At 36.9% G+C, this 14,432-nt stretch overlaps 2 protein-coding genes and 1 non-coding gene across 5 annotated transcripts; 2 read left to right on the top strand and 1 right to left on the bottom strand.

The window, feature by feature from the left end:
• Positions 1-4,268: 4,268 nt before the first annotated feature.
• Positions 4,269-6,542, top strand: LOC110773110 (calcium-binding protein CBP). Its single transcript, XM_021977623.2, has 5 exons — positions 4,269-4,845; positions 5,382-5,428; positions 5,542-5,717; positions 5,836-5,854; positions 6,289-6,542. The coding sequence occupies exons 1-5, from the start codon at positions 4,344-4,346 to the stop codon at positions 6,391-6,393; spliced, it is 849 nt and encodes a 282-aa protein (XP_021833315.2). The 5' UTR covers positions 4,269-4,343; the 3' UTR covers positions 6,394-6,542.
• A 2,631-nt stretch (positions 6,543-9,173) lies between these two features.
• LOC110773179 (vacuolar fusion protein CCZ1 homolog B) lies at positions 9,174-13,983 on the top strand. Of its 3 annotated transcripts, none has more exons than XM_021977689.2 (11): positions 9,174-9,404; positions 9,508-9,710; positions 9,798-9,891; positions 10,133-10,316; positions 10,414-10,452; positions 10,557-10,666; positions 11,278-11,373; positions 11,573-12,028; positions 12,592-12,747; positions 13,169-13,398; positions 13,537-13,983. In XM_021977689.2, exons 2-11 carry the CDS (start codon positions 9,517-9,519, stop codon positions 13,565-13,567), a joined length of 1,590 nt encoding a protein of 529 aa, XP_021833381.1. In that variant the 5' UTR covers positions 9,174-9,404; positions 9,508-9,516; the 3' UTR covers positions 13,568-13,983. The 3 variants fall into 3 exon arrangements, with proteins under 3 accessions (XP_021833381.1, XP_021833374.1, XP_021833389.1); XM_021977682.2 differs by having other exon boundaries at positions 9,174-9,408; XM_021977697.2 differs by lacking the exon at positions 10,414-10,452 and having other exon boundaries at positions 9,178-9,408.
• Positions 13,984-14,328: 345 nt separating this feature from the next.
• TRNAK-CUU (transfer RNA lysine (anticodon CUU)) lies at positions 14,329-14,401 on the bottom strand. The gene has a single exon. It is a non-coding gene; the product is annotated as a tRNA-Lys (tRNA).
• Positions 14,402-14,432: the final 31 nt, after the last annotated feature.

Below are 14,432 nucleotides of genomic sequence, written 5' to 3'. Positions count from 1 at the left end.
CATTTTCACATGATCATCACATACATCATATCATCATCACATACATCCTCATCACATCATTATCACATACATCCTCATCACGTCATCATTACATACATCTCCATTACGTCATAAATGCGAAATTGTATGTGTGAACTCCATCACGGCTCACCTCGCCACCAAGACCTACCAAGGCTTGATTCTCCATGATTTACCTCGCCATAAGGCCTATACGAACTCGCCATCAAAAGGTGTACAGCTTGCCTAACCTCCAACCATTTGCAGCTAAGGCTCATTACTCACAACAGACTCATCGACTCAGCCAAACAAAGATTGACTTGAAAAGTTCCCAGTCAAGGACTCGTTCTCAACTAAGAACTTGGGGGCTTGTTGTTATAGATATCTGGTTGGTACTAGAAATGACCTACCATAAATAGCCCACCAGGAGTGGCTTACCAGATATTTCCTAGCCAATATGGCTTACATGATTACTTGAAAGTTCCCAGTCAAGAACTCGTTCTCAACTAAGAACTTGGGGGCTTGTTGTTATACATATCTGGTTGGTACTAGAAATGTCCTACCAGAACTGTCCTACCAGAAATAGCCCACCAAGAATGGCTTACCAGATATTGCCTAGCCAATATGGCCTACCTGAAATGTCTTACCCATTTCAATATTGCCTAGCCAATATGGCTTACCCGAAATGTCCTACCCGTTTCAATATTGCCTAAACCAAGATGGCCTAGCCGAAATGTCATACCCGAGCAATATGTGCTAGCCAACTCCTACTGCCTCAGCCATGTGCAGACCACCACGCACACCTTTGATAACAGATCACCACGTGCGTCCTGACATTTCACCAGGCCACTACCCCCTGTCTCCTGACAGCCCATGCCTTCCCCACGTGCTCAGCCCATACTCCACTTAGGATGACCCATACCTTCCCCACGTGCCCAGCTCATTCTCCATTGAGGCTGACCTATGCCTTTGCCACTTGCCCATTAAACAACGGCAAGTGGCCCTCCTCTCCTGCCTATATAAAGGAAGAGACCCCTCTCCAGCAAGGGCTCCAATTCTCCTCTCCATGCGCATATCCGGAGACACCCAAGCTCTCCATCTTCCTCTTGTATTCAGGCTCTCAAGCCTCTCTCTATGTATAATGTAATACTCATTTATAATATATACCAAGCTCTATAGTGGACGTAGCCCTATTCATGGGTGAACCACTCTAAATCTGTGTAATGTGTGTGATTGACCATATACCCTCTAGGGCCGTGCTAAATCACCCGTTAACAGTAATTATTATTATTATTATTATTATACATTATTAAGCAATTTAATTTCTATATATAAAAATCATGGTACGAATAATTTTACATAATTTATTATTTTACGCACATGACATCATGATCAAATCATGCATTAATTATATCATTTTTACCTTTGGAATCAACTTTCTTCTTTAAGACTAAAGGGACCTCCGACTAATTATGATCTTATTGATTGGATTTGTTCTAATTGGTCTACTTTTTATCCTTTCTTTTGAAAAAGTTTTTTTTATCACTTGTTTGAAATTTTGGGATCACCATAATATATTTACTTTTCAAAATAAAATTTTCACATATTATCATGGGTGGAGATCCGACGCCGAGACATAGCCACTTATCATAGGTGGAGGAAAATCATAACAAAGCGATGATAAAAAAGGAAAATCTTATGTCACTGAAAATGGGGAAGAGAGGAGAATGGGAGAAGAAAGGAGAAGGGAGGAAGAGAGAAGGGAAGAGGGGAGCACTGACGGAATTACAACCAAGGCTATGGTGGGCTATAGCCCAAGTAAGCTTTGAAAAAATGAAAATAATCAATATGGCCCACCAGACTTGCCTTTTGCATTTAGCAAATCCTCTCCTCTAATCGCTTAGAAGCCATGTTTTATTTTTGCCCGTAAAGTGTGTTGCTTTTTGGTTTTTTTTTTATTGGCAAAGTCTATTCTCTTTTCACCAAAAAGAAGAAAAAAATAAAGTTCTTGAACATTAGACTCAATAAAATTTCTAGCAAGTCCTTCAATCCACAATTACAGACGCAAGAGAGGAAGTGGTTTTAAAAAATGGAATAGTATATTAATCTAATTCTATTCTTCTTGTGTTTACAACTAATATATATATATGAAATTTAATTATTTATTTTTAATAACAAAAAATTTCAATAACACGTCACCATCATCACTTTCAACATCATGATCATTTTAGTCATTATCCACAATTATAACAGTTTTATACTAAAATTTATCAAATTGTTTGACACTAATTTTTATATTAAACGTGGAACTATTTTACTTTACAACTGATTATTTCCAAAACATAGTAGAAGCAGCTTTTCAAAAAAGTAACAGCAATCCTAAATTGGAAATTAGCATTTCGAAGATATAATTGAAGGAGATCTCGAGGATTTATATATGTTGAATTTTGTAAATGACAAAAATTACAGTGAAAACAAATTTCTGCTCAATTAGAATTGTGAAATGACAACTCTTTTGGTGGAAATTAAATTTGGGAATCTCGATCCCCAATTTTCATGATTTTTCCCGTGCGTCATTTAATAAGTTCCATGTTTAAGTTGCCAAACAGTGAAAATATCAATTTCTTCTTTTCAACTCCTGACTTTAGCTAAATCCCGAGTTATTTTCCTCCATCCAAATGAAGGGTAAATATTTTTTCAATTCATGTAATACCATCATAAATTATTTTAAATGACACAATCACCACTACTACCACTTGAACCGCCACCACCACCTCCACATGATTAGCACTTTCTACATCATGGTCATTTTAGTCATTATTCAAAATTACAACAGTTTTATACCAAAATTTATCAAACTGTTTTACACTAATTATAATACCAAACTTGAAACTATTTTAGTTTATAGCTGATTGTTTTCAAAATATAACAGAAGTAGCTTTTAAAAAAGTGACAGCAATCCCAAATTGGTAATTAATTTAATTTCCTCCTTTAAGATTTTCAAGTCGTTATAATTGCCCATAATTTGTAGGAAACAAATAGGATTGCAGACTCTTTAGCAAATTTAGGATATAATCTTTATAACATCTGTATTTATTTTAGCTATTTTCCTTATACTGTTTTTCTTCTTTGGCTGGGGGAGGGTCAATGACGTGTTCAGAAGCAAAGGAAAGGTTATTTGGCTGAAGATGGAATCAGTGGGTCACGACTCTCAACGGATGTTAATATTATTGCATTATGTAATTGAAAAAAATTCCATGGCTTAAGATGGAGAACTGGTTCTGAATTCAACTTGCAATTCTTTAAGGTTGAAATGATACCTTCACAAAGACTTCTGCAAATGGAAACAGAAGTTGGTCCTGCCAAACGCTTAGCTTAGAGTAATTTATTTCCCCAAGATTTGAAAAACCAAAAAGTTATAACACGTAAATTAGTTCGTAACACGACATAACAGTGACGACAATCACATCATATCTTATAATTTTTTTCGTGAGTAAGAGATGTCTAATATCTTAGATACCATTGACGATATAATCATCATTATCTTATTTGTCTTGAAGCTTAACATAAGACATGTGGAGCTGGAGGGAAGACCAAAACTAGCAAATAAAGCTGGCAAACACTTTCTCATTCATTCACAATTATAACATCTCTTATGTTAAGCATCAAGACAAATAAAAAAGAATGCATTTAATGATATATTGTTAATAAGGACAAAATGGTCATAAAAAATATACATTTAATGTTAGCTCATTTTTCCAAACTTTCCTATGATAAGGGAAAACAAAACCTAAATTGGGAGAAGGGCTTCACTTTCCTCCTACTTTCTCATGTGACGGCAACCATTTCTTATGTAGAGACTTATCAAGCCTCCTTCCCCATGAACTAGACGGGGCCTAAGTCCCTTGCAATTATATAAAAATAATATTAATTAATTAATTCGAGAATTTCTCCCATTTCTTTTTATTTTTGTTAATAGAAAAAAAAGAGAAAACAATATTGTTTTAATCGAGGCAAGCACATGGTTTTAATTTTTTTTACTAATCAAATTGTTTCACAATCCAAAGTTTAAACCTTAATCATGAAGATGAGTCGTAGCTAATTAAATAAGATAGAATACTTATTTTAAGATTAAATTAGTTGTTTTGAAATTAATTAAAAATTAAATTCTTTTTATTATTACATTTTAAGCCAAGGGCAACGATGTAATTACCCAATTCTTCGGGTCCAAGCTTTCAACTTCAATTATATATAGATCTGTTTTCTATCTGCTCAAAGCTCTCTCTGAAATTCTCAGAACATTTTCTCATCTTCAAGGCCTATTCTACAAGAAAACAAAATTAAAAATGTCTGGATACCCACACCAGCCTCCCGGCTACGGCTACGGCAGCACGCCTCCACCAGGGAAACCCTACGCCGCGCCGCAGCCAGGCCAGCCCGGCCAGCCCGGCCAGCCCTACCAACACCAGCAACACCAAGCGCAACCGTACGGAGCGCCGCCTGCACCTTACGGCGCGCCGCCTGCACCCTACGGCGCCCCATCGGCACCGTATGCCGCGCCGTACGCACCAGAGAAGCCTCAACAGAGCCACGGAAGCAGCGGCGGTGGATACCCGCCGTCGGCTCCAGGCTACGGAAGCCCGTTCGCGGCTCTGGTGCCGTCGTCGTTCCCCCCCGGTACGGACCCGAACGTGGTGGCGTGCTTTCAGATGGCGGATCAGGACGGCAGTGGCTTCATCGACGACAAGGAGTTGCAGAGAGCTCTGTCGTCATACAATCAGAGCTTCAGCTTGAGGACTGTTCATCTTCTCATGTACCTCTTCACCCAAACCAACACCAGGAAGATCGGTAACGTTTCACAAACCCTAACTCTCTCTGTTCTCCATAAGCGTGTGTATCTGTGAGTTCTTTCTCGTCAAATTGGGAAATTAGACAACTGCGATTCTTAGAGTTAACGGTGCGTTCTGTGATTTTGATCGGCGCACTCCAGACGATGTCGTTCTGGCATTGTTTCTCCCAGTCAGTGACCGGACGTGGAGTCGCCGCTAGAGGCATGTAGGCGAAATGTCCGCCATGCCCTTCTTCTCTTTCTATTTAGTGGTTGATAGTGCTGTCCTTGAATGGTATTTCACGTGTCCGCGTTGTGTTAACGTGTCAGTGTTTGCGTTGAATGCGAGTGTGTGGTACGTTATGCTTCAGTGGGTCCCGCGTCTTCGTTCGAGATATCTCTGCTTTCTGGTCTTTTGAAAGCTATGGAATATTTCCAATGCTATAATTTGTATTCTGCAGCTTAGTTTTTTAACGTTATTCAATAAATATCGCTATTAATTCAATGAAACGGTAATTCGTATTGATTTCTTTTTCTGGGTAAATTGTGAAAACAGGGCCTAAGGAATTCACTGCAGTGTTCTACAGTCTTCAGAGTTGGAGGGTAATTCCTAGAATTTTTTTTTTTTAAACTTAAATTTTTAAATATAAATTCTTTTTTATCCTTCTGAGTAAAATTTGGTTTTGTGATTAATAATTTGTGTGACAACGGATCAGGGAATATTTGAGAGGTTCGACAGGGACAGAAGTGGGCACATTGATACAACCGAGCTGAGAGATGCACTGCTGAGTCTGGGTTTTGCTGTGTCACCTACGGTTTTGGATTTGCTGGTCTCTAAATTCGACAAGAGCGGAGGCAAACACAAGGCCATTGAATATGACAATTTCATCGAGTACGTTTCCCCTTTACCTTCATATTTTACATTCATTTTCTTTTTGGTTTGTTTCACATTGTGTTTGCTTTTATCAATCTCTGAATGTATATTTTTTCTTTGTTGTGATTAAATGCAGGTGCTGTCTTACTGTTAAGGTGAGTTTACTTGTGACTAAATCTACTTAGCCTGATTTTGGGCACTCAATTTATAGTTTTAACTTGGGAGCTTCTTCTTCTTCGTCACTTGGCTTTCCGTTTTACTTTTCTAATTCAGCATTCGTTATCTATTCTTTCTATGCTAAAAGCATAAGCACGAGTTTTTCGATCCCGGCTTACTTTATATGGTTGTGAATTCAGAACTTGAATGTATTGCTGCAGTTAGTTTGAAACCTGCTTAACAAGAGAAGAAAAATAGCCCTTTCTTTCTTTGCTTGATTTTTTCAACTGGGATATCCGCAATTTTTATTGTACATTGCTGAATCATGTACTTTTACCAGTATTAAGAACTTCGAAAAATGGCTTTAAGTATGGCTCTAAAATGGAGATTTTCTTTTTGGCACTTATTTGTTTCTTGTTCGTGTGTCTTGCAGGGTTTAACTGAAAAATTTAAGGAGAAGGACAAAGCGTACACCGGTACTGGAACTTTCAGCTATGAGGACTTCATGTTGACTGTGCTGCCTTTCCTCATTGCCTAGGATGTTAAAAGATTTTCTGGAATTCTGGGTTTTAGAGGTTAATGTAATATCTAGTTCTTTATGCATGTTTTCTAGTGGACTGGTGTGGTTTAGCCGTATTTGCTCGCTACATATAGCTTTTGATATAATAATGCTTCAGAATTTGGTTTGATCTTGTTCCTCTTTTCCTTTCCTTGTTAGTTTCTTCTTCCCCTGATCCTTCCTCCGGCGTAAGCTTGTGATGTTGCTATCTGATTCATTTTCCTTTTGCATCCGTTTCTCATTTAAGTGTTGATTACCTTCGCCGTCCATAATCATCCACAGGTGCGTTTTAGGCTTGACTGAAGCTAGCATTGCTCGTATTGTCATGCCTAAGCAATATAAAAGTGCTAAGCGTGAAATGTGAAATTAATTTGAGGCCAATGTTTCCAAAGTGGGATATGCTGCGTTTGCAGTCACGTGCCAATACTAGGATCAATTCAAAAATGAAAGTGACCCTTTGAATTGAATCATAAAAAATCATTTGCGATTTGGTTTACTTGCTCCTGCATATTTTGTTTTTTAAAAGAAAGAGTCAAGTTTGGTAATCAGATCCGTAGATTGTGTTTTATCTGTTGACCTTGACACATTCATAGAGGTGCATGTGAAGGAGGTGCCTTCCCCAAATCAACCTAGAAAGAAACCTATTTGGTGATTGTGTAGTACATAGTCATCCTAAGACGATCTCCACTTGATGTGTTAATACTAACTACCGACTTTGATGGCAATTTTTCTATAAGTGGTTTTATTTAGGGTTAATTCATTTCACCGCTAAAGTATATACCAGATTCCTGCCAATGGAGTCTAGCCCAATAAAAAAAAGGGTTGCAGACCAGTGGTCTCAAGTTCAAATCTTCATCTAGTGGCGAAACTAGAAATTTTATCAAGGAAAGTCAACCTTAAATAGCGAGAGTGCGAATTTTTCCTAATTGATTGACTCATTCGATTAAAGAAATCAGAGGAATTATGAGGTGTGTTTATGTGATGTTGTGTTAGAAAAATATACTACTAGAGCCAAAAGGGGTTTTGTAATGTACTAGGTTACTTGTTACAGTCGAGAGATTTAAATGGTAAACAAAAAAGAGAGTATAAAAATTGACCTAAATCAAGTGAAGAGTAAGGCACATAAGTCACGCGTAGAGTAGGTAAAGAAAAGGAGAAAGTAAGTAAACTCAAAATGTGAGAAGGGTTAGCTCTGTAATATATAAATTAATTCAGTTAATGCAAAACATACCAAAACAAATTATCAAAGGGTGCGAAAGGTCAAGTGACCCTTGTGGCTGTTTATGTCCCTATGATACCTTGGTAATGTGTGTGTGAGAACCTCTCCTTATAGTTTAATATTTAAACTATCGCTTGTATTTAAAAAAAAAGTATATACATAATTCCTTGTAACTTATTGAAGAAGAGGTATGCAAATACAATCAGGCGTATACTTGTATACAATTAGGTATATACCCGATTCACACTCTTTATTTGATACACTTGTACTGCCTCCTCATTTTTTCATGCTTTAAGTATTGAATATAAACTATGAGATGAAAAGTATACAAAATTGGAGAATTCTGTTTAAAAAAAAAATGAGTAGATTTCTGTCCGGCTTCCTTGTTTTGCTCCGTGGGTTTTCATTCAAATCTCACTTTTCACTTGTATTCTCAATTGACTCATTCCTGGCCATTGTGCTTTCACTCTATGTCCATGTTGCCCCGTCAACTCTGTTATATCATGGTAACTTTAAGGGTAAATTACTAAAATGGTCCTCAAACTTATACTCGATTTACATTTTGGTCCCTCAATTAAATTATTTGTTCAAATGATCCATCAACTCTATATTATTCACTCTATTGGTCCCACTGTCTAATTTTCTGTTAGATTTAACCAAATTTTAGGGTAAATAATGACCAATTTGCCTTCATATTTAATGGAAATATTGACAGAATGTAACGGCAGGACCACTGGAGCGAATAATATAGAGTTGATAGACCATTTAAACGAATAATTTAATTGAGAGACCAAAATGTAAATCGGGTATAAGTTTGAGGACCATTTGAGTAATTTACCCAAACTTTAATTATTAAAAAAATTTAAATTCAATTTTTAAGAACATTTAGAACATTTTTTATTTTTTATTTTTATTTTTATAATTAAAAGGTGCCTGCAGGCTGGGTGGGGATTGTTGTATTTATTTATTTGTTTATTTATATAAAGACGATATTGAGAGAGGAGAAGCGAACTAAAGACCTCGAGTGTATAATAAATACTCTTAACCAGTTGAGTTACAACCTGCTTACTATTTTTATATAAATTTTAATTATCTTTAATTTTTAAAGGTTATTTTTTATTTTTTATATACAATTGATATTTTTGTGTGTGCCGAAGGTGGGAAGGGGAGGGCAGAAACTCACACACCCGAGTACTATATAGGCTTAAATCCAGGACCACTTGGGAGCACACCAAAGGCTTGCCCGAGTCCAACTAATACCATATTGGTTTGATACAATCGATATTGGAGAATGAGGTTTTCTCACACATACTATAAAGGTGCTAGGGAATTCAAATCTGAGACCATTGGTCTGTAAGTCAAGCGTCCTCTTCCAGCACATGACCGGTTGGCATCTTTAAGGTTTTTTAATTTTGAATTTTAAAATATTTAATAGTTGCGTATTACCAAAATATTCATGCTATATCTATAACACCCACCTTGAAAATCCTGTGTTCAAATCCTTCCCCTCACTTTCACTTATATTAAAAAAAATTGGATAAAAACTGCAAAGGAAAAGCTAGATTTGAGTGAAAATGCAGGAAAAAACAGCAATTAAGCAAACAGGCAGACACAGTAATTAGTGAAATTCTTCCACGCAGTTACCTACCATTCAAACTTTGAAAAAAAGGATCAGTGCCTAATGGCCGAGCAAATTCCTTCCATCTAATCCAATAAACCTTATTTGGTACCAAAATCAAAATCAAAGCCCAACAAGAAGCTTCGCTGTGCTGTGAGTAAGGCTTTCCAATCTCGCAATTTCTTGTCCTTTCAACAGCTAACGAAATTTAGGGTTCAATTTGTTATGCAATTGTTTGATTGTGCCATTGATGCAGGAAGAAATTATGGGTTTGTCGTCTGCTAGTACTACGGCTAGTGCAACCCCAGAAGGACTGCAATTGTGCATATTTGATTTGAGGAGGGGTCAAAATGAAGGGCAAGAATTGGACAAGATATTGTTTTTCTTCCCTGCCGATTTGCCCTTCTCAGCACAATTCTCTGTGATTGGGCTCAGTGAAGGACTTATCACATTTACCAGGTTTCTACTTTCTATCCCTTTTTCCTTATATGCATTTTATGCAAGTGTTTTTTGATTTTTATAAGAACTTGTTTATATTTTGTGCAGAATCTTCTCTCCCGAGGCTGCTTGTGAAGCCATTGAAGCGGAGAGGCATTCGCATGTTTTTTATGAGGCGGAGCCAGATATCTGGATGGTGATGGTGAGCTCTGTTTTCCTTACAAACATTCCTGTCATTGTTAGTCATTTTCAATTACGTTTTTAGCTAATGTTCATATATTGTTGGTAGCATGTTATAACTTATGGGTTTTTTCAGAACTAATTAATTATTCTCCTGATTCTCACATTTTTGTTTCTCATAACTAAACTAAAAATTTTTAGAAAGCAGTTGTAGGCACTGCTATTTTGAAGTATTTTCAAATCATTGCTTTACCTTGTTGTAGGTAGTGGAGAAAAGCAAGGAGTTTGAAGCTATTTGGAGAAGTGATGCGTTGAGAAAGGTTCTTAAGGAAGTCCATTATCTTTTTGTGATGTTTCATGGATCTATAAGAGCGTTGCTTGACAAAGACCCCGGTGGAGGACTAACTCGATCTCATTTGTACTATTTCATCATGGACTATCTTGGTGGTAAGTCATCATACAGTCGTGTGCCTACTAATTACACTGAAGTCTAGTTTTATATTGTCCTTGGTTCAAATTTCATTGTAAAATCACTAATTGCCAGCATTTCAAAAGCGTTCTCCATTCGATGGGTGCTGCTGGGGTAATACTGAAGTTGCTGTATCATGTCCTCTCGATTGGATTTTTCTACCTAAGTAATGCTGAAGTTGCTGTATCTCATATGTATGGTTTTACTCTCTGGGGCAGATTTTCTGGTCGGGAAGAAACTACTGTTACCATCATTCCGTGACTGTTTAAAGGAGCGTGGAACCGTACAGATGCTTACTGTAGGGCGGGAAGCAGCAATTGAAGTACAGGTTTGTTTTCAGAATATAAAGTAATCATATGTTAGTGGAGTAGGCCAGAACAGTTTTGCTGAAATTTTCTGCTCATTTATTGCTACATTTTTATTCAAGATTCTTGCTTGGAAGTTATTAATGTTTTAGTATGTCCTAGTCATAAACTTGTTCTAGGTTTGGTGTATTAGTTGTTTAGATGCTCATTGGGTCCATGAGTTCCTCTCCATGGTTGAATTTTTTTTTCATCTTCCAGATTGTGGTGTAATTTGGAAAGATGGTTGTAGTACATGTACTGGTATTATGTTTATTCTCTACTTTTCTTATCCATTTTCCTTATAAGTTTTATAGACATACCTTACTAATTTTTTTATCTTAACTTATAATGCAATGCTTCATTAGTATTAAGCCTGTCTATCATCACTAACTATCCTATTATCTTCTTTCTTGCCCACTTGTATTCTACAAAACTGTGCATCTCTGCACACATGTGGGCTTTTATAATCACCCTTGTTCCGACCTGACTTCTAAGTTCTACCTGAATCTCCTAATTTTAGTCTTTTACTTGTTAGTGCAATGTTGTACAATTTTTCTTTTGTGTTTGTTTTGAATGGTTTCATTTGTCTTTGCAGTCGCTTGTAAGGGTTCTCGAATCTTGTGCTGGGAACATACCCTGTCACTCACTGATCTTGTTTCAGGACCTGTTGGTGTCCACAACGCTTTCTCCTGTATGGTTTGATCTTCTAGGCCTTTTAACTGTTTTTAAATCATTTCATATGCCATTGTGTTTTAGTCTTAAAGTTCAGGAGAAGCTTAAGAACTGAGTTACATTTTTCTTGTGTAGAATTTTCATAGAAAGAGGTGCTGGGTGCATTTATTTTGTCAAATGCTAACTTTCGTGAATTTTGTTTTTCCTATCTTTGTTAGGATGACACCGTAAACCTATTTGCATATGCTGTTTTAAGGCTGACTCCCCGTGCTTTATCCTCTGGAGTAAGTTCCTGGTCCTATTTACGCAAAGGAGCTACATCCCATGTATCCTCAAGTTCTATCTTGGCCAGTCCTGGTGGTGTTCCAGAACAATTTCAAGGCTCAGATGTCAACTCTCCTGCTGGAGATTACAATTATCGTGTCATACGGCCCTTGCAGCAGAATAAGTGGTCCAAAGGGAAGGATGGTTTTCTTGTCACTGATATTTGGGGTGCAGAGGCTAGTAACTTGATTTCTGCCACCCCAACAGTTTTGCTCCATCAGACACAGGAGAGAATGTATCTTTGTGCCCATCAGCATAAGAGCCTTACCTTAATTTTTCTCATTCCTGTTTCTTCAGTACTAATTGGGGATCAAGGTGTTTCTGCGGTGAAGCAGCAAGTTCTTGAAAATGTTAGCTTCCTAGCCCTGCTAGTAACTCTAATGCTTATGCTATCAAACTGCTTCTTTACATTTTAAACTTGTCATTAGCACTGTCATGTGGAAATCGTTACCCTAAATCAATAGAGGTCAGCAATAGAAATCCTATTTATATGGTTCTCTACCAAAACCAAATTTCTTGTTAGATGTGTTTTTTTTTTTTTGGGTCTGAAATTGTTAGATGTGTTGAAGCAACATTTTAATGTCTTTTTCATATCTTTCCCTATTTAAATTTTTATTGATTTAATTTGGTTTAATGTACTCATATCCTTTATATTCATCGACAGGAAAAAAAAAAAGTTTTCTAATATCCTCTATATCCTTTTTCATGTCCTCAACATACGTTGTCTCATTGATTCCTAGTGAAATAAAATGTCTACTTAATCGCTAATTTCTTGTAATAAATTATTTGGAATTTACTGGTGCAATAATCATTGATTCTGATTTGTGCTATTAGCTGTATTGTAGAATTTTTCTTGAGATAAAAGCTGGAGTGCCATTGTTTGAATTTTATGTTTTTATTTACTATTTTCCAGGTATCCCTAAAGCTGTTGAAAGTTGAAGAGAAACTATCAAAAGGATGGGTTGGTGAGAATGCGTATCATGTTAGTGGATATCGATATTTACTAGTGGACGGAGACAGAAATGTATCCAGGGCTTCTCCAGCAGGAAAGGTCACAACCCTTACTAAGGTAAAGCATTCCACCACAGTTTGGCTTGCTCTCTTGTTCTGCACAATACATGTTAAAACGTAGCCATTTGGTTGAGGATGGTCACCTTGTTTTCCTGCATCAAATATTGTATAAATATACTCCCCTGCAGCAGCTAAGGAATTATGGAAGAAAACTTAGCTGCCTATAATTATGTTCTTTTTCAGTTTTCTATTTATATGACTGGTGCCATGTTCATGAGTCTCCAGCTAGACTAGGTTGCATTCTCAGTGCATTTCTTTTACCTTGGGTGTTCTCTGTGGCGGCTTGGCCTAATGCAGGTGTTTGCTGCAAAAGATAGGCTTAGTGGTCACTGACCAGACTAGATCTCATCATTTTAATGTCAATTTATTGCTTTTATGAATTGATGTCCAAGAAGTTCATTTTTCATGTTCTGTGGCAGGATTCCTTACTTGCCTTAAGTAAGCTTAGAGAAGAAGTTGATTTGGAAAAGAGTAGAGCACAATCAGATGATGCTGGTCATGAGAAAGAATTGGAAGTTAGCATCCGGGCGAAAAACAATGCTTGGGTTATTGCTCGGGTTACAAGAGGGAAGGAACTTTATATGGTTCTGGAGAAAGCCAATGAAACCCTTCTTTATGCCTCTGAAGCTGTTGAAAAGTTCAGCAACAGGTTAGTGTATATTTCCTTGGATGCCTGCAAGTTGTTTGTACAGTGTTTGTCTATGTGGACAGTCTTTCGAACTTGTATTACCGAATACAGATTTGCTTTTATAATTTACTGGTTTGCTAATTTCTTTGAGTTGTGCAGGTACTGCAATGGAGCTTTCTCGTTGAATTAGGGGAATTTCTTGGTTTTTGATATCCATAGTTACTAACATGATAACACAAAATGAGGGGTCCTGCCTCTACGCTCCCCAAGAGATGAAATGTCGGACCCGGCGCTGTAGATTTCTGTAAAACATCACACTTGCAAGGGGAAAATAAATAATTAAAGTTATGTTCCTTTATTCAAAGTATGTTGTAACTTGTATCCAATTTTTTATGTACTTGTAAATTATTTTTTGTTTATTAATTTACAAAGAAGTATCACCTACAAAATCTTGCTGAAAAAAAGAAAACGGAGAACAGAGAGAAGGAAAAGGCAGGAGCTTGTATGTATTAGCATTACGAGTCCAGTTGGATGGAGCGATTCCAAATCTAGGGTACATTATAAGGTTAAATTGTTTGAATAAGAAGAATCCATTTGTTTGCGTCATTTCTACAATTTTTTAAACAAATTTGTAGCTTTGTTGTCAAATCGAAATCCTTTCTTTCAAATACCTTTGTAGCTTTGTTGTCAAATCGAAATCCTTTCTTTCAAATACCTCCATTTAAGCGGAAGCTAACAGTTTGCCTCCTCCACCAAGAAAGAACAATGATTTTTATTTTTATGGAAGAACAAAATTACAAGGCAAGCAAAAGGAATGATTGAATTGGAACGCAGAAACAGGGACAAAGTTTTCGAAAAGGATTTATAATTTGTATTGGATTCAAACCAAACAAAGCACACGGTAGTAATGAATTAAAAAGATGGAAAAGAAAAATTAATGTGAAGCATTTTCGCCCACCGTGGGGCTCGAACCCACGACCACAAGGTTAAGAGCCTTGCGCTCTACCAACTGAGCTAGACGGGCTTTTTGCTTGGTCGTCGTTCGTTTACATTGA

This window comes from Prunus avium, chromosome 7, assembly GCF_965620075.1.
Source record: "Prunus avium chromosome 7, drPruAviu1.hap1.1, whole genome shotgun sequence".
In the NCBI taxonomy this organism is placed as follows: domain Eukaryota; kingdom Viridiplantae; phylum Streptophyta; class Magnoliopsida; order Rosales; family Rosaceae; genus Prunus; species Prunus avium.
Note: the sequence above shows the minus strand (reverse complement) of the source record. Positions and strands in the feature narration are given on the sequence as shown.

Coding starts and splice junctions, on each gene's coding strand:
- LOC110773110 (XM_021977623.2), top strand. CDS start 4,344: ATGTCTGGATACCCACACCAGCCTCCCGGCTACGGCTACGGCAGCACG. Junction 4,846..5,381: donor AACCAACACCAGGAAGATCG/GTAACGTTTCAC, acceptor TTGTGAAAACAG/GGCCTAAGGAATTCACTGCA. Junction 5,429..5,541: donor ACAGTCTTCAGAGTTGGAGG/GTAATTCCTAGA, acceptor ACAACGGATCAG/GGAATATTTGAGAGGTTCGA.
- LOC110773179 (XM_021977689.2), top strand. CDS start 9,517: ATGGGTTTGTCGTCTGCTAGTACTACGGCTAGTGCAACCCCAGAAGGA. Junction 9,892..10,132: donor CAGATATCTGGATGGTGATG/GTGAGCTCTGTT, acceptor ACCTTGTTGTAG/GTAGTGGAGAAAAGCAAGGA. Junction 12,029..12,591: donor AGCAGCAAGTTCTTGAAAAT/GTTAGCTTCCTA, acceptor ACTATTTTCCAG/GTATCCCTAAAGCTGTTGAA.